At 34.9% G+C, this 21,741-nt stretch overlaps 2 protein-coding genes across 4 annotated transcripts in view; both read left to right on the forward strand.

Moving 5' to 3' along the window:
- LOC149807114 (uncharacterized) overlaps positions 1-6,744 on the forward strand; it is a 35,810-nt gene extending 29,066 nt beyond the window's left edge. The window contains exon 7 of one of the 3 annotated variants that reach the window (XR_016421816.1): positions 1,201-1,328. Coding sequence is in view for 2 of the 3 variants with exons in the window: in XM_089962190.1 (XP_089818316.1) it covers positions 1,201-1,484 (284 nt within the window). In the remaining variant the exon portion in view is untranslated. Of the gene's footprint in view, positions 1-1,200 lie in introns of all 3 variants that reach the window. The other 2 variants (XM_089962203.1, XM_089962190.1) reach the window with 2 other exon arrangements.
- A 12,650-nt stretch (positions 6,745-19,394) lies between these two features.
- LOC149807115 (caspase-7-like) overlaps positions 19,395-21,741 on the forward strand; it is a 40,032-nt gene continuing 37,685 nt past the window's right edge. The window contains exons 1-2 of the mRNA XM_089962215.1: positions 19,395-19,658; positions 21,504-21,531. Coding sequence (XP_089818341.1) covers positions 19,655-19,658; positions 21,504-21,531 — 32 coding nt within the window. The 5' untranslated portion in view covers positions 19,395-19,654. The remainder of the gene's footprint in view (positions 19,659-21,503; positions 21,532-21,741) is intronic.

The raw sequence follows: 21,741 nt of genomic DNA on the forward strand, positions 1-21,741 counted from the left end.
TATCCAGACATTGATGTCTTTTTTTATACCTAAGGCACCTGCTTTATTGCTTTATTTGCCATTTATACCATTTATTGTATGAGAGGTGAGTGATATCAGGCACTCATGGGCCTCATGCTGGTTATTAAAATTTAGATGAGAAGTTAGTTAAGTTCCAAAGTGTCAGATTATTGGTAAAGCTGAGGAAGATGCTGGCAGTGAAATAACAGTATCATAACTGATACAATTATTATATCTTTTTAAAAAAAAATCAAGGCCACTATTAATTAAGGAGAGCAGATTTATAATCAAATTGTAATTAATATCCATATTATTAGTGTACTCTTCATATTTTCAGACAAAGAATGTCTGACAAAATTAAACATGATAACTGCAAACTGTGACAACATGAATATTAGTTATTTTGAGAAGTAAATGTTACTTTCAGTTCAAATTATAATTTAAAGCAGGTTATGGTAGACATGGAAACTCCTGTACAATTTGTGCATGTTATTGGTTAAGTTTTTGAAGGTATTGTGAGTAAAACTGGTACAGTGTCATAATGATTTTAGGCACATCCCATCAATGAAATGTTTTTCATGAGAAAATGTAATACCAGTCATACACAAAATACCTTGCAGAAGGTAACAGAAATGACCAATTTTGTATAGAAATTTCAATCTAAACTGTCATCTACTCTAAATTATACAAAAAACTTTAATAACATTGATTTGTGATTAAAAACTTTTGTGCTAATGTGTTGTCAGGGTCTGCTGAAAGCAGTCAAAATGTATCCAATTAGACCATGAATTTAAGTAGGTACATATGGGGAGGTAACCCACTAACAGTAGTATGCCTCTCCTGAGTTAGAGATATATAATTAGGAATGTTATTGAAAACTAAAATATTCTACAGTACCACAGAAATTGGTAACCATAGACATAAGTATCTCATATTGATTTACATGCGAATTATCATGAATATAAAATTATGTGAAATTATCAAATTCCAAAATGTTTCCAATGATATTAATCAGATAATTAAGAACTAACATAACCATAACAACAAGTACAGGGATCATAAAATTTCGAAACATATTGAAAATAAATACTCAATTTTATCCTTGAAAATCCTGCAAATTGGAGAACATTTAAGAACATTTCATAAATAGAAAATGGTATCATTTCCAAAAGAAGATATAAATTTATTTTCGAATTTCAGAATCTCTGTTTCCTGTCAAAGGGAAAGATGATGAGTATGAATGTATATTTTTGACAGCTTTGATGGAAACTGTGAGCAGTGCATCGACACAATTGGATATTCATCAATTAAGTCTAAAAATCAATGCAGCAGTGGATAAAAGGCTTCAGACTGAACAGGAAAAGAGTAAACAGGAAAAGAGGAAGACTGTAGATTTTGATACACTGTCCATCCCAGAAGTCACATCAACTCTGACCAAAGCTCTGTATTTTCCATTTCGACCATTGGTGCAGAACCAGCGTTAGGCATGGTTGTCATTTAAATTCTGAGTGGAGGTGGGGAATGCAAGGATTTTAATTTGAGTAGGAGTTTTTCATTTGTTTCATATGAAAGATAGGATAAACATTTGTTACAATTAAGACATATGGACAGCTAGGAGTTAGGACATTTGTTACAATTAAGACATATGGACAGCTAGGAGTTAGGACATTTGTTACAATTAAGACATATGGACAGCTAGGAGTTAGGACATTTGTTACAATTAAGACATATGGACAGCTAGGAGTTAGGACATTTGTTACAATTAAGACATATGGACAGCTAGGAGTTAGGACATTTGTTACAATTAAGACATATGGACAGCTAGGAGTTAGGACATTTGTTACAATTAAGACATATGGACAGCTAGGAGTTAGGACATTTGTTACAATTAAGACATATGGACAGCTAGGAGTTAGGACATTTTGTTACAATTAAGACATATGGACAGCTAGGAGTTAGGACGTTTTGTTACAGTTAAGACATATGGACAGCTAGGAGTTAGGACATTTGTTACAATTAAGACATGGACAGCTAGGAGTTAGGAAATTTTGTTACAATTAAGACATATGGACAGCTAGGAGTTAGGACATTTGTTACAATTAAGACAAATGGACAGCTAGGAGTTAGGACATTTGTTACAATTAAGACATATGGACAGCTAGGAGTTAGGAAATTTTGTTACAGTTAAGACATGGAAAGCTAGGAGTTAGGACATTTGTTACAGTTAAGACATATGGACAGCTAGGAGTTAGGACATTTGTTACAATTAAGACATGGACAGCTAGGAGTTAGGACATTTGTTACAATTAAGACAAATGGACGGCTAGGAGTTAGGACATTTTGTTACAATTAAGATGTATGGACAGCTAGGAGTTAGGACATTTGTTACAATTAAGACATATGGACAGCTAGGAGTTAGGACATTTGTTTCAGCATAGGAGGATATGGGGGAGGGCTGTCAGTCATGGCCAGGAGAGTTTGTATAGTAAGCAGTCTGAAACTAAAGCTAATATTTACAAAGCATTTTGAACAGAATCTTGTGACATTTTAAGCTTCATTTGAGTGATTAAATTTGTTGGAATATATATATATATATATATATATATATATATATATATATATATATATATATATATATATATATATATATATATATATATATATATATATACATGTATATATATATATATTTGCAGTATGATTTCCAGGTAGGGGGTTCACATGACCTATTGACTTAAGCTGTGGGTGCCCATGCTTAGTGCATCAATCGTTGTATTTTCTCACTAACAATTCATTATTAATTTTTGTAAAAACAAAATGGCAATACATTATTTTTGATCTTTTTTGCAAATGTAAATCTTCTTAGTAGAAATTTTGTGTCCGATAATTTAATGGATTTTTTCGAAAAATACAATGTGATATGTACGAAAAATTATGATAGTCATTTAAATAATTAATTATTTGGTTACTTGATTGTGTATGAAAATTAAAGGGTATGAAAAAATACATGAAATATGGTAAGGTTGTTCTGTGAAAAATAAAATGCAAAATTGGACTCGAACAACCTTATTATTGTCATGCATTTGATATTCATAAATAAGACTTTGAAAGAATAAAATATATAGTGTATTCAATGGATTCATTTACTACTACTACTACCGCCTCTTATTCTTGCTGTTTATGACTATTATTATTACTTTCCCCCCCTTCCCCCCCAAACATATTCTTTGATGGTGCTTATAGCATTACGCATGTCCATTCATCATATCATGTTACATTATGCCACATGAATTTTGTTTCCACTTAGGATTATAATCCTGTCCATTATGATTTTAAGTGGTGTGGCCATTATTTCAACTGGCAGTGATATAACCAAATAAATGCTGCCATAGAAACTGCATTAATATACATTTACTCAAAAATATTTAATTGCAGAATTATTTGAGTTAATTTTGCATAACTGAAATAATATTTGGAAAGTTTGAAGTTTGGTTGATGTTATAATCATGACTTCTTGTATGATTTCTTTTGAATTGCTTCATTCTTCCCCATGAAAGTAATTCATTTCATGTTTTATCCTTTTCTCAAAGAACTATGTCATAGTTCTAAATTTCAAATTGTTTAGTTAATTCCGTAAACAAAATACAATAAAGACTTTTGAGTCACTGAATTAATGCAGCTAGTATAGGTAATAAATTTAGTACCTTCACTTTCATTCATGTTTTCTTTCATTCACTAATTCTTTATAACAAATATCACAGCATTGTGTAAATTAACACATGCTTAAATCAATTATTTCAGTAACGAATTAAGCATTTAATTTCAATAATTAATTGATAAATAAACAAAAGTATGTTATTACACAAAAAATGTTTTAAAGTGAACTAAGTCGGATATTATCTATATGGCTATCATAACAGTTTGTTTCCTTTTGCAATGTATTGTAGTTACCATAAATGTTAGGACACCATAAATTAATTTTAAAAGTAATATTGTCTGGACACTATGTTTTGGGACAGGTCTTTGTTTTTTTTTATTTATAAGCTTTGAGACATCTTTTCAATTTTGATGCTTAGCTTGTAAAATGATTAACACGGGTATCTGGTCTAGGATTTAAAAATAAAATCATTGAAAACTTGCATGTTCAAAATTGCACTGAAACTTATATTTTATTTAAAAATAATATAATTAAAAACCAATCAGTGTTTTTCACACCTTTCTAACTGCAATCCTCTAAAGAGCAAAAGTTTATCAGTCTAGGTGCAATATTGGAAACTCTAGATGCTTGTAGTATGTACAAAATGCTTAAGCCTTAAAATATTTTTATGTTAATACCACTATTCCCCATTAGGAAATGCATATAGACTATGGCAGGGGTCGGCAACCTTTTTTACATAGCGTGCCACTTTTTTACTGGATTAATTACGAAATGAATGAGCGCGTGCCACCAGTAAAAGAGTAACACTGTTAAAATTGAGAATTTTGGCTGCCCTTTGCGTGCCACAAAAACCTCTTGACGTGCCACCTGTGGCACGCGTGCCTTAGGTTGCCGACCCCTGGACTATGGTATACACTGCATTTATCTGTTTTATTGCAGTGTTTAGTACAAGATGCTAGTATCTACATTTATTTCGATTATTTTATAATAATTGAAAATATGAAATTATATATTGCCGCAGAGTGAAGTATCATCAGTGTTGTTTACATTCAGGTGTTTGCTAGTAAGTATATTGCTTCCATTTACAGGTAAATCTTCAAAACTCATTTGTATTTTAGCTGTGTTTTGCTGTACACTGTCTGATGCAAACAAAATTCAGATTTGATTTATGTTGGCCTTTTCATAAGCCAGGTCTAATTAAATAATATTTCCTTAGTTATCTGCCAGTGCAAAGCCCTTACTTTATAATGGCAGCACTCGCTTTGTTTTTCTCAACCCTTTGATTGAGCCATGAATTTGATACTTGCTCAGTGCCTGGTGTCCTAAAGTCAGTTAACAGTTAATTGTTTGTCTGAGCTTCCTGTGTCACACTACACAGTTGAATCCATTTCAGTTGTGGCATATGCTTTAATAAGTTTTGCAGAATGTATGCTCAATATGTCATATACAGAAACCCAACTGTTCCACTGTTTCAGTTTATTTTCATAATTAATAATGGTAAACAAGGTCAGCTTACCTGTGTCTGCATAATAAAAACAATGACATACTGAAAAGAATCCACAATTGGCTTCTGGCAATAAAATAACATTCATATTTGACATCCCAAGTTAAAATAGTGGGTTTACTTCTCTCTCCTCAGTGTCATGGGTTGGTGGTTCTTTCTGGGGTTTTCCCGGGTTCTTCCTCCACCATTAATACTGGCTGCCATGTATAGCCTATCATGTGCTGAAACATGGTGTTAAACCCAACAACAACAACAACTCTACTCAATGTGATTACTCTTCACCCATGCTTCTTTTATTTGCCACCTTATCATGATTGGTACAAACCTGCAATGATGTCTGCAGGGCAAATAGTACACACATCATTAATTGACTTTAATAATACTTTTGTAACCCATGCTGGCAAAAATATTTAAATTTGTTATTTTGTTAAACTGGACACAATGTACTCTTGGTTATTTTGTACCAAATACCATGGCATGCAGGAATGGCTGGTGCCTTAAAGCAGACAGTTGCTTTTTGTCTCTCTTGCCTTTTGTTTGTTAGACATAAATTTTCAGTTTGATAACCTGTTGAAACTCTTGTAGACAACCAAACATGATTCATTTATACATCTTCACATAAATTATTAACATGCCAATGCTTTTACTCAACATAAATGATACACACTTCATCATAGGACCATGCAGATTTCGGATAATGGATATGCTTATTTCATTGCACATAAATTGCTTATAAGAACTTAAAAAAAATAAGAACAGGGCAAGGAAAGTTTCTTTTAGTGAATTATCAAATAAACATCCTATTTATCTACTTTATTGTAATATGCAAGGTTGGCAAATTCAAAACAGTTTGTTTCGTGTCTGTAACTTTTGGGACATGTTCTAAGTAAGATAAAGTTTAGCCATAAATTGTTGGACAGGAAAAACAAAAATCATTTAATTTATCTTATCCCAAGTTATAAGATAGCTATGTTTTATAATGATATCAGAAGAATTATTTTATCACATAAGGAAAATGAATAAACAACACGTTCATTTTTATTGAATTGGAGTGTATTTCAACATTTTTCATAAAACCAAATGTCATATATTGCTTGGAGAAGTCTTTATTCCAAAGAAATCAAAACTGAAGGAAAAATGACAAGAGATGCAGATGACGAGAACACATCTGACCCCAACATGTATTTGATCTTTCTCTCTTAATTGAATTCGCATTTGTAATTAGTAATCATAAAGATTGTGACTTAGACCAACTTATTGTAAATAACATGAAAGAAGATTTCTTTCCAAAACATACTCACATGAAAAAATCACACAAAGTTAATAAATGTTTCAAAGTCTTTTTCAACAATATTACCAAGCAGACACAAGTAAACAAACCAGAATACTGAACATTATTATAAATTCTATTTCCTTTATAACTGCAGCCTATTTTTCCAGATCGCCATTTTATGTTATACAACTACTGTAGTGAAGCATCATAAGAAAAATATGTATAGTCTTGTGTATATCTGTAGTGTGTGTTTAACTTTTGTCCATGGTTGTAGATTGTAATGATCATTAATAAACAACGTTTTTATTACATGGTCTATTTTGTTTGTGATTGTAGAATAATACTTTAAGAACATGTTAACTTGCATTTGAGTTCAGGTTGTTGGTTCCTCTTGGAAAAACCATGGTCCTCCTGATATTTCTCAGGTAGTTTGCTAAAATTTAAATAAACTGACCTGACCTAGTTTAATAATTTGATGGAAATTTCTATTTTGTAATAAATCAGGGGACTGTATATAAAGTTGTTTACATCAAAATTCTTCATTCCTATTATAAAATCTGTCTGTGATAATCAGTCCTTTAATTATCTTCAATTATTATTTGAGATGATTTAATTATTTAAATTATTCATTGGAATTGCAAAGTGCTTATTGACTTTTGGACTAAAACACTGTTTTGGGATTAATTTGAATACATTTAAAGACAGTCTGGATTATATTATTGTGAAACAGCAAGACTATTGATATATCAGCATAATCAGGACTATTGGAATTAATTCAGGATACTCTATATGTTTGGATTTGTGATAAAGTTTTATGATTATTTGGGATTTAATTCACAGTACTGTAAGTTCTTCTAAAGTTTTTATTTCATAAATTAGTGGATTACAGTATCTGTTGAACTGTACAAAACTTGTTGGTTTTGCTTTTTTGTTCTGTTAATGTAAGATCATAGAGTTGTAATAAAACTTCATCGGCATTTTAATCATCTGACCAGCCACGCCAAAACCAACAGTTATTTCTGGGGAAAGAACGCAGATAATATTTACAACTAAACACGCTTATTTATATTTCACGCTTAACACGGTTCTCTTGGTGTTTTGATCTACCACATACTGTTCAATTATTTTTCCACGTTGGTGACGTTGAGGGTCTATCATAGTTCTTCTATTAATATTACAATCTGCTCAGCTCCACGTCAGCACCTTGTTATCGAGCGGAGTAACATCCGTAAATGTCGATAGACATTTGTATACTATTTAACCTACTTCAATGTGAAATCAGTAAGTGTTTGCAGTGTTGGTGAACCCTCGTGTGCAACGCTTCAACGACAAGATGACTGTATAATGGTCCATCCAAATGTGTTTATACTGGCATAGTCCAATACAACTGATTTTTCACCATGCCTGGTTAAGTAATTAACAACTTCAACTGGTGGCTCAAGTCCGTACGAGTCAAAATACAAACCATGTTGAGGTGCCACCACGTATGCAACCCAGTGAGTGGCATGTCCTGTTGTCAAATCTAGGTTGAAAATACCGGTTTCACGTGTACATGGCATCATCAATGCAAATTCATCTCGCAGAAAGTCCCCAGGAAAACGATTGATGATGCCATCACGAGTAAATAAAGATTGGCCAATGAACGCGTGGCCATCTGCGACCGGGTAATGGAAGACCTCTGTTTGATGGTGTTTGACGACTTGTTCTTCGTAATGAAAGGCCTCTTCCTTTTTCATGCGACCGCCAACCGCCTGCTCAGCGCCATTCCTGATCCAGTAACTCCACAACTTCTGCAATCATTGGAACTGCTGTTGCCAACAATGGTGGGATTTGTCATAGGACATTATTTAAATATATGTAACACGTTCAATTTTCTATTTCCACAGGTGAATAAATTAGCCTCATTTGGCCACTAGTACCCTGCAACAACAGAGTCTTGTTTGAAAGTATCACAGCATAATATCTGTAATTAGCACCAGCCTCACCTACAAGTGCATGAAAATACTTGTCGACAACGCATTGCCTGAAAAACTCCAGGGGTTCCAGTGAAAAATAATAAAATGGGTACAGTGTTATGAAGTCATGTTGGGAAATCTGCAAGCCAATGTAATTGTTATGATGCTACTTCATCTTTGACCACAGATTGTGATATGCACATGCGGTATGATTCATAGGTTCTTGATGACCGTTGAATAGCAAAGAATCCTCAGTCACTTCTAAATGGTCAAATATAAGTTTACTCTGTATTTGGTCATTGTCTTCATTCATACGTTGAAATGCTACAAACACATGTTTAAGTGTGGTAAAGCCATGTCGGGTATTTATTTACTAAGAAAATTTTCCTGCAATACCAGATGGTGGGCGTGCGTCTGTGATAGCGTTGAAAAGGTTCAATATTGAATAGACGACAACAAATATGATTCTATACAGGTGAAGGGGATGTTAATGTTTTGTATTACAACTCTACCATCAGCAACAGCTGCACCATGCCAAATTGCATCATTGGAGTTGTTTTACGGGTTAATGCGACTATATTTTATCCCAAAATGATCTTGAGGTTTCAACAAACCCAAGTATGTGACTAAGAGGAATTGCACACAAAAATCGTAATCAGTCTCTACCAAGTTGTCCTTTGTGCTGACCAAATCCATCATTAAAAGTTGAGTCAAAAACTACAGCTTGTACATCTGCAACAGCGTTGCATTCATGATTTTGAGGTCGCCTTATTGAATGCAGTTGTGAGTCCGCATTATTAGATGTAGGGGGTGATAAACAGTGTAGTTGGACCAGCTGATGTCAAATAATCATTGCTGTAACTGGCAAGTCCAGAAATTATCATGGCAACATTGACGCCAAGAATTTATTCAATTTCCTTTCTATCGATAAAATAAAGTGCACTTTTAAACAAATCAATAATGCTATTATTAACAAATCCAAGTGTGGTATTGGCAAGATAATCAATACGGCCAGCACCTCTGTCAAATATTGAAAATCTCTTATTTCGATCCAATAACACAGGGGCACCCATGTAAAAGAAAGGTAATGTTAAATGTCTACTTAACCTCCCTGTCTTGTCAAGAACGTCTGAAACACACAAAATATCATACAAGAATAACGAAACAATAATTGTAGTGCTCCGTTAAATCCGAGATGATCCCGCTTCTGATACCATTTGTATAACCAGGTTGGATTTCGGATTTATAAAAGAACACTTTTGATGGTGATACAAATACAATGTTTAATGATGAATGACTTGAATGGAAAAAGAATTAGGATTAATATGTGCGTGTATAAGATCCAAATATTGGACAAATTACCATTATTCACACGAACCTAATAATGCAAAAAAAATGTATATAAAAAAAAAATTACCTTACACAGTACAAGGACAAAGGTGAATGATTCACATTAATTAAATATGACGAAAAGAATGATGTTTTACTCAAGTAGTAAAAATGAATTCACTCAAATAGTGAAAAATGGGTTATTTTACTCAGATAGTAAAATGTGGTACTTTACTCATATAGTAAAAATGTATTCACTCAAAGAGTGTAAAATGAGGTATTTGACTCAAATAGTAAAATGATGAAAACAAAGGGACAAATATACAAAATATCTTTATAATCCCCAAACAATGTGTATTACAAACCCGAAAAATACCCCATGGCTAAAAAAGTACATGTATGTAAAAAAAAAAATACATGTATGGAGTTGCATACTCCATCACCAGCACACTTGACTACCAGTCACACTTGGTACCACGTCAACTCCGATCAGCTCTACAGCTGTGACTCCGACCAGCTGAATATACATCTAACAGCGTGTGATATGCATGACACGGGCATATACGACAACACGTAATGACGTTATTTACGGTAAGCTGTACAGGTTACATTATCTGCACAATAATTACAAAACAATACACAGGTTCAGAATTGAGCCTACGCATGCCCAATAAGAATCCTACGGTACTAAACGTTTCTTGAAAAATGCAACTTTATATTGCTAAGATAAATCTCTTGCTAAGTCACAGACAAGAATAGAAAATATTAGCATTATACTACGTAAGCCGAAACTACATATAAAATATACAAAAATAAACGTGGTAGTACAATAGTTATAACTTATACACAAAAACTCAATAAATAACTGACTTAGACAGCTGAAGATGTGCAAGTCCTTAAAGTAGACGGCTCACTGACATGACATTCTGTAATGTGTAGATGTAGTCTTACATCGTCTGTGCACTGGAAGCATTCGGTTTTTCCCACTAAAAGCACTTTGCACATGCGGCGGCAGAGGATGAACCGAACCCACGGTTTCGAAATGTTGTACCATATACATAAATCTCCCTCGGGTATCGTTGTATCAAAGTACATGTATTTAATAATAAAAGGATTTATACAATTCCGTGACAACTGAAAATCTCTTATTTCGATTCACTAACATAGATGCATCCATGTTAAATGAAGGATCGTATATTTCTTTTAATTGAGCCTTATTTATGCATTATTAGAGTCGTCTAATATCTTTCGCAAGACCTCCGTAATCCACCGAACGACATCAATAACGGTTGTGGCAACCACAGCTGGCATTGTCTCTGCTGATGGTAGTGTAACTGGAACCTTTGGTGTTCCAGTCACTCACTTATCATTGCAGTTAATCTCGAAGTGATTAAGCCACCTGAGATCCCATTTTTTATATCTGATACACAGCAGCACTGTGTATACTGTGAACGAGTCGCACTGCAACTTGTTAAGCGATTGGCGTAGTGCGCAAGGCCAGAGCCCAAAGCAGTTTCTGGTGCGCCTGTGAACTCACCAGGAACAACATCACCGAGACCAGTTCCGTAAAACATAGCGTAAATGGGTTTTCTCGCGCTATCAGCACACACAGGTCTGACATGTACACGTATAACTGATTATTTTATTAAATGTCAGGTCGAGCTCTATTGTACTGTTCTATTGCTAATGTTTAATCTCGAAGATCAAGTGTTCATGCCTTGATCCACAAGGGTAAAACGAATATGTGAAGGCCAATTATTAGGAGATGGAAGATAAAGAGGTTCTGAGGGCATAATCAATATCAAATCACCTGGTTGTTGGTGAAAACCCAAATAGTATATAAACCTCAAAGTTTGACTGATATCGGTTTCCTTTGCTTTATGGCTCACATAGAGTATGTCTTCTTTGATGTTTGTTTTGTACTCGTTAGCAATAGCCATCAAATAGAAGACGGTACTAGCTCGATTCTGTCTCAGGCATACAGACACTCCGTTCAACAGATACTTGTCTTGCAACCACATATCCAAAATAGTTGTGGTTCATCAGTTCCAATCTGTTTGCTTTTATTTCAATGGTCTTTAAATCCAACATTGTGGTCTTTATCATCATCTCTAATCAAGACTGAGTTGTGGAACTTGTCCATAGTATTAGGTTTCTATACTACCATGGACGCATCCAGGTGTGTGCTTTTGCTTCTGTTCCGTACGTCAAGATATTTTCTAGGCATGCTGGATAAGGGTAAGTATATTTCCTGCTGTTGACTAGTTTATTATTTAAATACAAATCCACTTTGCTAAACAACAACTAATGTATAAAATTGCGAGCGTTAGCTACTTGAGCATGGCTGTTGCATGTATGCTGTCCACTTTAAGAAGTTTAGCTTTCAGGTTCAAGTGACTGCTATTCAGATTGATATAATCTTCGACCTGTCTATTTATTTCAAATTCGATAGGGACTAAGGTAGTCCAGGACAGTACGGGACGAAATTCTACGCATTGGTATTCTTGCATCTTCATCATGATGGGTCGCATGAAAAACATATTGGGTTCTCACTTGGAACATTCGCAAGAAACTATGTGCATTTCTTTTTCGGATGTGTGTGTGTGTTCAAATAGTAATCAGACACGTCCAATTATCTGCATGTTCTTATTCTTTTTGCATCCTTTTCCTGAATGTGCTTATGAGATTTGAAGGGGATTCGACGTCTCTTTCTGCCTCGTTGCTGTAATGTAAAAGGAGAAGTAATGCCTTGGCCAGAATGTGAATCAAATTTATAGGGGTGTCGCGGCGACCCAAAAGGTCTTTTATTTAGTGTAAAGTAACTGTTGCCTGCTCTCACAAAAGATTCTTTGGGACTTTATCAATGAGTACATTTTGAAGAACTTCTTTTTCTTGCGTCAAAAGCTGATTTTAGCATATCTCCTAAACCATGTCCTCGATGTTTAGCGCACCCATGGTACACATAACATATTAGTTACAATTCAGTAGAGAGTCGTTTTCGAAAATGAAATCTCACCGTGACGTTTCCTTTCAAGATTGGAATTATTGGTCCCATATCTTATTTTATACCAATGTCGACACCGTCAAAATATGATTTCCTGACAGGAAGATATTGAGGATGAACAAATACACGGTGAAGTGATGCGTATTTCCACCTTCATCGTTAACACCAATGACAAAATCTATTTTGAAATGAATGACCCTATGACGGAGTGGCTGTGTTTCCCCACCACGTTGTACTTCACCATATAGGAGTCACAAACATTAAATTCATTCCTTCATTAAATGCCATACGGTAACAAAAATATTTGAAGACTCACTTGTGGCAAATGCTGTGGCTTTGGAGTCATAAGAGTGATTCCACACAAAATAGAAACAAAGCAGAAGAAAAAGTAATGGCTAGTGCTTTGCTATCAGAAGATTGTTTTTCAAGACAATGAGAAAGTTTACTCGATGAGTATAATTTAGCCATTTTTCTCCATAGCTTTAACAAGCTGATTGTCGAAATAGCGTCACTTGTTTCGACCAGATGTTGAGCATTAAAATAATGCTACAGGAATTTTTAAGGTATAGGTGTCAGTTGAGGAACCGCTGTTGATGTTCTTTTGAATTCGTAAATGAGAGGATCATTTATATCCAACTGCTCTTGAACTTGTTCGTTCTGGGTATCGATGACAAAACCGTTTTGATCTTCGTTGATGTTCAGGACTTACGTGAGATGAATTATATCTTTCCAACGCACTTTCACTTCTTCGAGTCAGGGTTTGCCTACTTTAAGTCTTCTTCGGTTATTTTTGGTCACTCGTTTTAACTAGGGGTCAAGTAAAAGGTGGCTGTGAAGTGTCGAATTTTGAATTGTATTGAACCGTAAAGTTGTATGCATTGAGCATGAAAATGTTATCACATTTAAGCCAGAAAAGTATTTGTGAAGGGTCACTTCGACCTTTCCACTTTTCTCCACCGTGTCATTGTTAAAACTTGAAAGGCTAGAATTTATGACTGAGTAAGATTTGACCAAGTGCATTGCTACGCTGTCCTCAGAATATAAACGTTTGAGCTACCAACCATAACCGCTTAATAGGGACCATTGTCAAATTATCATTTTCAAATGGAAATTGATATACCCCGTAGTTCACAGATTCTATGCTGTCTAAATCTGACGGAAGAAATTATTATCTTGGGAAAAATTTAGGAACCGCTGCCTATGATTGTGCAGAATAAATTAAGGAATACACTTTAGAAGCAATGTGAATTCAAAGTGACGATCTTAGTCGGAATTCTTTAGTCTTAATTTCCTGAGAGAGCAGTAGTTTTGGCTCAGGGGTAAGCTTAAAGAGAAAAGTGCTTTCCTCGTTAAGCAAGAAAGGGATCAGGCGACTGTTTTATGAGAAAAGACAGGGTTTAGTGCTAGAACGCACAAGTTCTGAAAGAGAACAGCATTAAGGAACAGCTTTCTAGAAAGGAGACAGGACAGTACGAAGACGGAAGTCCGAGAAAAGAAAAGAAGGACGAGGTCAGAATAAAGGACTAGGAAGGGACGAAGCGTAGAGAATAAGAAGTCGAGGAAATTTGAAGACGCTGATACACGGTCAAGGGAGGAAGGTGATGTAAATCAGTCGTGGACATTGCGTTATTTTCACCACTCGTTATTATGATGAAATAAATCCAAATTGGACACCGCTATTAAATTCTGTTGACATAATTTAGATTGGAATTGCTAATTTAATTTGTTTTGATTAAATTTGACATGATCTTGTGCCCATAGCACTCAATTTCACTATCCATGTTCATCTCAGACGTGTTGGTCTGTATGCTCTCGACAATGTATCTGCTACAATTAACTCTTTTCCTGGACACTGCATTAAGTCAAAATTGTACTTCTGCAGTCTTAAAAGCATTCTCTAAAGTCTAGGCGGTGAGGCAGATATCAGTTTCTAAAGGATTGATTCCAGAGGTTTATGATCCGATTCAACTTGTACTTGATGACCATAAGTATACTGATTAAATCTGTCAAGACCAAATAACACAGCAAGCAGGTCTTTCTCGATCTGTGCATACATGTACCTTGTTTCTGCATCTGTCAAAGACCTTGATACAAATGCTATGGGTTTGCCTGACTGCATCAACACTGTTCCAAATCCTTATTTTGATGCATCACAACTAACAATGACAGGCTTCTTAACATCGAAGTATTTTAACACAGGTTCTTTGCTTAGAAACTGTTTGATCTCTTCAGATTCATGTTTCTGTGCAGTTTCCCAAACAAATTCAGTTTCACTTTTCAAAAGTGCTTTGATTGGCTCTGTCACTGTAGACATATAAGGGATAAATTTCGCTAGGTAGTTGACTGTACCCAGTAATCATTCAATTCCTTTCTTGTCCGTCGGAGCGGGCATTTCTGTGATTGCTAATACTTTTTCTGGGTCAGGTTTAATACCTGATGATGTCAACATGTGTCCCAGACTCCCAGGTAGCACACTTAAGTTAGTCCACATTGGCATTTTCCCAAATTCAGTGTCAGATTTATTTCCTGGCATTTCTTTAAAACATTTTTCAGTTATCCATCATGATATTCCTTTGAAGTTCCCGAAACAATTATGTCATCTATTTCAGTCTCCACCCCAGGAGGTCCTCAAAACACTGTGCCATGCGTTTCTGGAACACTTCTTGAGCAGATTTAATACTAAAAGGCATTCTCAGGTAGCAATATCTATCAAACGGGGTGTTAAATGTTCTCAATAGATGGCTTTCCTCAGCCAGGGGTATTTGCCAGTAACCATGATTGGCATATAGTTTGGAGAAAACCTTAACTACAGCCATCCTTGTGGCCATCTTCAATTGCAGGAAGTTGATGATGCTCTCGTTTGATTGCGTGATTCAAGTTTCTCGGATCTAGACAAATTTGTATTTTTCCCGACTTGGGTTTTTCAACAACTACTAATGAACTGACCCATTCTGTTGTTTCATCTACTTTACGTATTAAATTTTTCCGTTCCATCTTTTTCAAAGTTGATTTAAAGCTGTAGGAAACCTTCCTTGGTAGATTGATGATAGGTTTCACACTTTTATCAACTGCGATATGATATTTCTGTTTCAGGCATCCTAGACCTTTGCACACACTGGGAAATTCTTTCACGATATGATTGTCCTTATTCCTGTGAACATTGCAAACATTGCAAACTACTTGTTTTAAGTGCAAATCCTGAGACGCTTTGAACCCAAGAATAGGCTTTTGGTTTGTTTTTATGAGAAACAAAATCAAGTTCTTGATTCATGCAGTTTAATTTGCATTTACCTATGACAATTAGTTTGTCACCCGAGTGGCTTGTGAGACAGGTCTTGGTTGGTTTTACTTCAACGTTGTCAATGTTCATTGTTTGAAAAATGTGATTTGGAATGATGTTGACTTGCGGGCCAGTATCAGTTTTAAATTTTACATCAGTACATGAAGAATCAGTGACGTAGCATTCTTTGTTTACTGGTTTCGGTGTTTGCCTTTGTCATTGTTCCTTCAAAAGATGTTTCTTCCTCTTCACATGAGTATTCTTGTATACCATGCACCCGTTTTGTCTTGCAGCATTTCAGACAATGATGCTGTTTTCGACACCTGTTGCAAGTTTTTCCATCGGCTGAACACCTACCTATTGCATGTAATTTGCCACATTTACCACAGTTGAATAATTTGGAGTCTGCTTCCGCTTTCTTTGGTTGTGCCATTTTCTTTCTTTTTTCTTCATTTTCACACCATGAACTTCTGAAAGTATTTCTTTTACTTTTTCAGACTGAGTCCAACATACAATTCTATCTCTAATCATTTCATCCTTTACATTTTCAGATTTGCAGTTCTTTGCAATCAGTTTAAGTTCAGTTACATAATGGTCAATGGTTTCATTCTTTTGTTGGAATATTGTATTGAATCTGTGCCTTTCTACGGTAATGTTCTGCTTCGGACTGCAATGGTCCTCAAACGTCTTGATAAGTAGAGCATTTTTTTTTCCAGCTTCACTGGCCTCAAATGTAAACGTGTTGTAAGTGTCTCTACCATCTTGACCAATAATATATAGGAAAGCACTGAATTTTTCTTTGTCTTCTTCATCTGCAAGCGCAACATCTAAGTAAAACTGCATAGTCTGCTTCCACCTCCTCCAAGTTTCTGCTAGATGGTGTGAATTAAAATCCATTTCTGGTGGCTGATTGAGTTTTTCCACGATGTCACAATTAACACATAAACTTGTGCATCCACATTTTAGTATTGTTATGGATATATACTTCTTAATGGTATAAATCAAACTTATTTTTAAAAAATTATTTCTGACACCATGTTTTGCTAAATAACACAAATGACCCCAAACGGAGAATACACACGCGCACTAGTTTCTCCAATGGCTCGAAGGCAATTTGAAATGGCTATGATTTACATCTGAGGTTATTACTGGCAAGGGATGAAAAAGGCAGAGGATGCTTCATATTAGCATCAGAGGCCAATTCTATAGTAAAACTCATATAGCTCACGTACGCGCTCTAAGTCACTATTTGCAGTTACAATGTCATTTTGGAGAATTTGATTACACATGGCGTTTATTCACTTTATATTGCGCTTTGTCCATCAAAATGCCATTAAAGGTTATTGTATAAATACCTCGAAAAATTCTTTACGGCAAATTCAGTGATAACGCACTTAAACATTTTTAGTCACAGTCAAGCAAACTGGGTGTTCTCATTTAAACTGGTTTTGTCGCGCGCTATGATGTGATAGGGAACGGGCCAGCAGATGGGAAGAAGTTGTATTGCAAACATAAACAAAGAGGCTTCAGTGTCGTCATTAATAATCAAAGCCTAGGAAAACATCGGTAAGGGAAAGAAAGAAAAAAAATGGAGGCAATTATATAACTTCGTATATATCTTCTGTATGGTATCTCATGCCTATTATTTCATTTCTTACACAATACTTATATTTCCCACACAAATATGTTCCTTCATACACGTAAAAGACAGTTGAAACACGACTGTAAATTCAGATTTATTTTACTTAAATTTTACATCATGCTAAATTATTATTTTGAAGAAATGTCGTATGTAAAAGTTGAGAATAAAACTGTTCATTACTCCTCTATCCCATTCATAATGAACATATATACAGGAATTACATGAAAATGAGCGTGACTTCTTGTTTACGTGATATTCCTGCAATAGTAATAGTTCATTCCAATATCAACTTTCTTAAGCCAGTCTAATGCCGAACTGCTATTGTAAAAGTACGCAGCGATTGATAATTTTCGTCTGGAAATTTTGTTATGACGATGAATGTGAAGATAACTCAAAAATCAAGATTGAATAAACTTTGATATAATAATAATTAAATTTTATACTTTAATTTAGATTTTAAATTTATATCAGTAAAATGCGCTTACATGTCCCGTATGACTTTTATTTCAAAAGGAAGAAATAGCCGAAGTGGTTCCGAATGTGTTTTAAATAGTATCGTTTTCTTCAACCGCTCCAGTGGCCTAGTGGTTAGAGCGTCCGCCTCGGATGCGGGAGGTCGTGGGTTCGATCCCCGGCAGAGTCATACCAAAGACTTACAAAAATGGTACTAACAGCTGCCTCGCTTGGCGTTCAGCATTAAGAGGTTAGTGTTAGGACTGGTCGGCCTGGTGTCAGGATAATGTGACTGGGTGGGACATCATGCTACATGTCTGCGACATGATGCCCCAGTGCTAGACATCACTATAAACTGCCACATTGCAGACATCGTGGCGATATGACTGAAAAATTGTTAAAGCTACGTTAAAAATCAAAATCACATCACATCGTTTTCTTCACCATGCATTGTCGTCCAAATAGACAAATATAATCACACGATAATGCTTATTTTCGAAAGAATTCTCAGTTTCCTGTCAGTCAATGCCAAGAACAAAGTTTAATATCACCACCCAAAAAAGAAAAGAAAAAAGAACGGAACAAATATTCTAAAAATATACGCTCTACTCCAAATCTGATTATCAAGCTGTATTATCGCCGGCGTTAGAGCGGCAAACAAGATTTCACGAATAAATTTTGAACACGCGCTGTCTATTGGTTGTTTACAGATGTAAAATTGCAAACAGAAAGGACGCAAATCTGTCAGACCACAATTTCCTCACAAATGTCAACATTTGTGGTAATGTAGTACACTGAAAAGCAATGGACATCACTTTTTTTAAATAACGTGCGTGTAGTTCAATTGATTATCATTATACAAAACTCTTGTCAAAATTGCTATACCTGCATTGGACTTGATTACGAAATATACTCCTTGCTTCGTCTGTTGTTTGATGATAATTTAGGTCATATACTCATGGTGACGTACAAGGTTGCACTTGAAATTTCATTCCATGGAGCCAGTATGAACCAAACTTGACAATTAAGATCCTAGTTATCGTACATAAATAGGACAAGAACAGTTAAACTTTATTAATTCAGTAATATTTCAATAACAATAATGATATTAATAATAAATTATTTATATTTCTTTGTTCACATTGCATTTAAAATAATATAAAGTTATAAAAAAATTTAACCTTTCGTTTGGCGGGAAATATTTAGCCAGTGCAAGCGTGGGCTTTTCATCTTAGTTACAATTTGTATTTATTGAAACAAGTGTGTGCTATTTTGGGCCAATACAGAGAGGACTGTTACATAGTTATTCCCCCATGATACGTAAATCTGGGTCAGCCACTATATGCTGTTTTATTTACATTTGCGCTCTTGGATTGACAGACTTTAAAAACAAAAAAGCAATCGATAGAGCGAAAGTCATAAAACTTTATAATTTGTAACCATGCAGAAATAGCAAGACAGTTTTAATATGTACCGTTAGCATAAAGTACCGCGATAATACAGGGTCCGTAACAGGATACATTCGGAATAATTTTGACATTAGTCCAGAAAGCGGAATGGGTAAGTGTTTACTGTCCTGAACGTAACTTCAGAATAAATTTTCTTACATTCTAACCTTCTAGTTTTAAGAGATGAATTCACGATATTCTCTTATCTCTGTTATATGATTGCCGTCTATACCTAATACTGGTGTTTTTATAAATTCATGTGTTACGGGAGCTGTTTACTCAGTTTCAGCCACTTCATGGATGCCTACTTTCGATTTTGAAAATATTTTCTGGTAATTTTACATTAGCTGTATGACTATCAGCAGCATAGTACGGTATTCATCGGGTAGTCATGTAGGCCTACCATGACGTGCCTTAGACTCCCGGGGAATGTCAGTTAGCTACTGTCCAAGCCCCTGCCTAAAGTCTTCACGTCTTGGTTCAAGGCTAATCGCTGCACAAGGGTTCGTAACAAAGAAAATTAGGAGTATCCGTCCATGAATCAAGCGATTGGGTATGTGTGTTTGTGTGAGTGTCTGACCTGTAAACCTTGTTACAGGCTAGATACCCAACCCTTGATTCATGGACGGATACTCCTAATTTTCTTTGTAACGAATCCCTGTGAATCACTGCAGTAGAAGACTGCAGTAAAACTGTTTTAGTAGTTTATGTATGTATTTTGACATCAAACTGATAGTTAAATATCCCACGTAAATCAGCCAGAAATATTATTTTATACGCTTGTATCAAACATATTGGCCTATTGACTTTACCAGTAAATCGTAACTTTGAATACCAGTATGACTAAGTAGTAAGTACGTATACACAAGTTCCATACTAGTCCGAGTTTCCTCAGACCCATGTCACCCATTTTTGATAGTTGGACATTTATGTTAGGGTACCCCAGCATAAATGTCAAAATATCAGAAATGGGGTGGCAAGGGTCAGAGGAAACTCGGATTGTTCCGTACTTCTGATGATTCAAATCTATCCATGTTCTACACTCGAACAGTTAAAAAATTGCTCATAGCATTTACAGCTTTGGATACCTTTAATACACATTTATTTCATCATCGATAACTGAGATACCTACCTTAGGGATAAAGTCAGGAAATACAATCTGGCCCTCTGTGCGTTATAAATCATAACCCACTTCCAGTCTTAGAAAGCACTGTTCCTAATCTACCGGTAGTTGAGGATTATGTAAACCCTTTAAACCTTAAATTTTTTAAAACAAATCTTTTTTACATATGCAGCAACTTTTCAAAATTTGGAAAATAGTCATTAATGGCCAGTGTAATCTTACAGAAATGCTATTTTTGGTAGACAGAAAATACACATCATGAGGTGCATGGTTCTGAGGCATATGTTCACACTGGTGAAAAAATAAAAGTCTCTATACTGTATTCCACTTGCAAGATGCCAACCACTATAACCAGTACAAAAAAAATAAAGGGTACAAAAAAACTACAGTGACAAAGTTCTCTGAATCATAAAAATGTAAGTTGGATATAGACTTTATCATTTTTTTTCTTCTTTTAGCCAAAACAAAATGTTATGTTTCCAATGGCACAAATTTTAAAATTAGGGAGGCATCTGCATGTTAGGTATTTTTGTTTTTTATGTGTGGCCACACATTCCAAAATAATGCCCTTTGAATAAAAATGGCTTTATACTATATGATTAAAATTCATAATTAAGTAGCAGTTAAGATCTAATGTACTTGAACTTTCTAGTCAACTATCATTGACTGTTTGCAAGTTCATGTTCAATTTACTATCTTAAGTAAGTTAAGTTCAAATACCATTGTATGTTTTCAAGTTCAGATTCTGTTTACTGGCTTAAGTTCAGTTAAAAGTTTCATTACCTTTCATTGTTTTCAATTTATCATTCTTTAAGTTTATTTTCCTCCTTTCAGCCCAACCAACAGATGATACACCAAAAGCGTAAGTATAGCTGTAGATGATATATTTAACAGTGTATGATAGAGATTGTATTTTTATGATTAAGTCAGACAGCGAGTACTATCATTGTTTATATAAGGATAAGTATAGGTATATTATTTATCTTGGAATGGTCATCAATTGTGTAATGTCACAATATGGAAAGGACGCACCTGGCTTAAAAGACCACAGGATTGGAAAACTGTCTGTCAT

Source organism: Sinohyriopsis cumingii, chromosome 1 (genome assembly GCF_028554795.1).
Source record: "Sinohyriopsis cumingii isolate HCF-2022 chromosome 1, ASM2855479v2, whole genome shotgun sequence".
NCBI lineage: Eukaryota > Metazoa > Mollusca > Bivalvia > Unionida > Unionidae > Sinohyriopsis > Sinohyriopsis cumingii.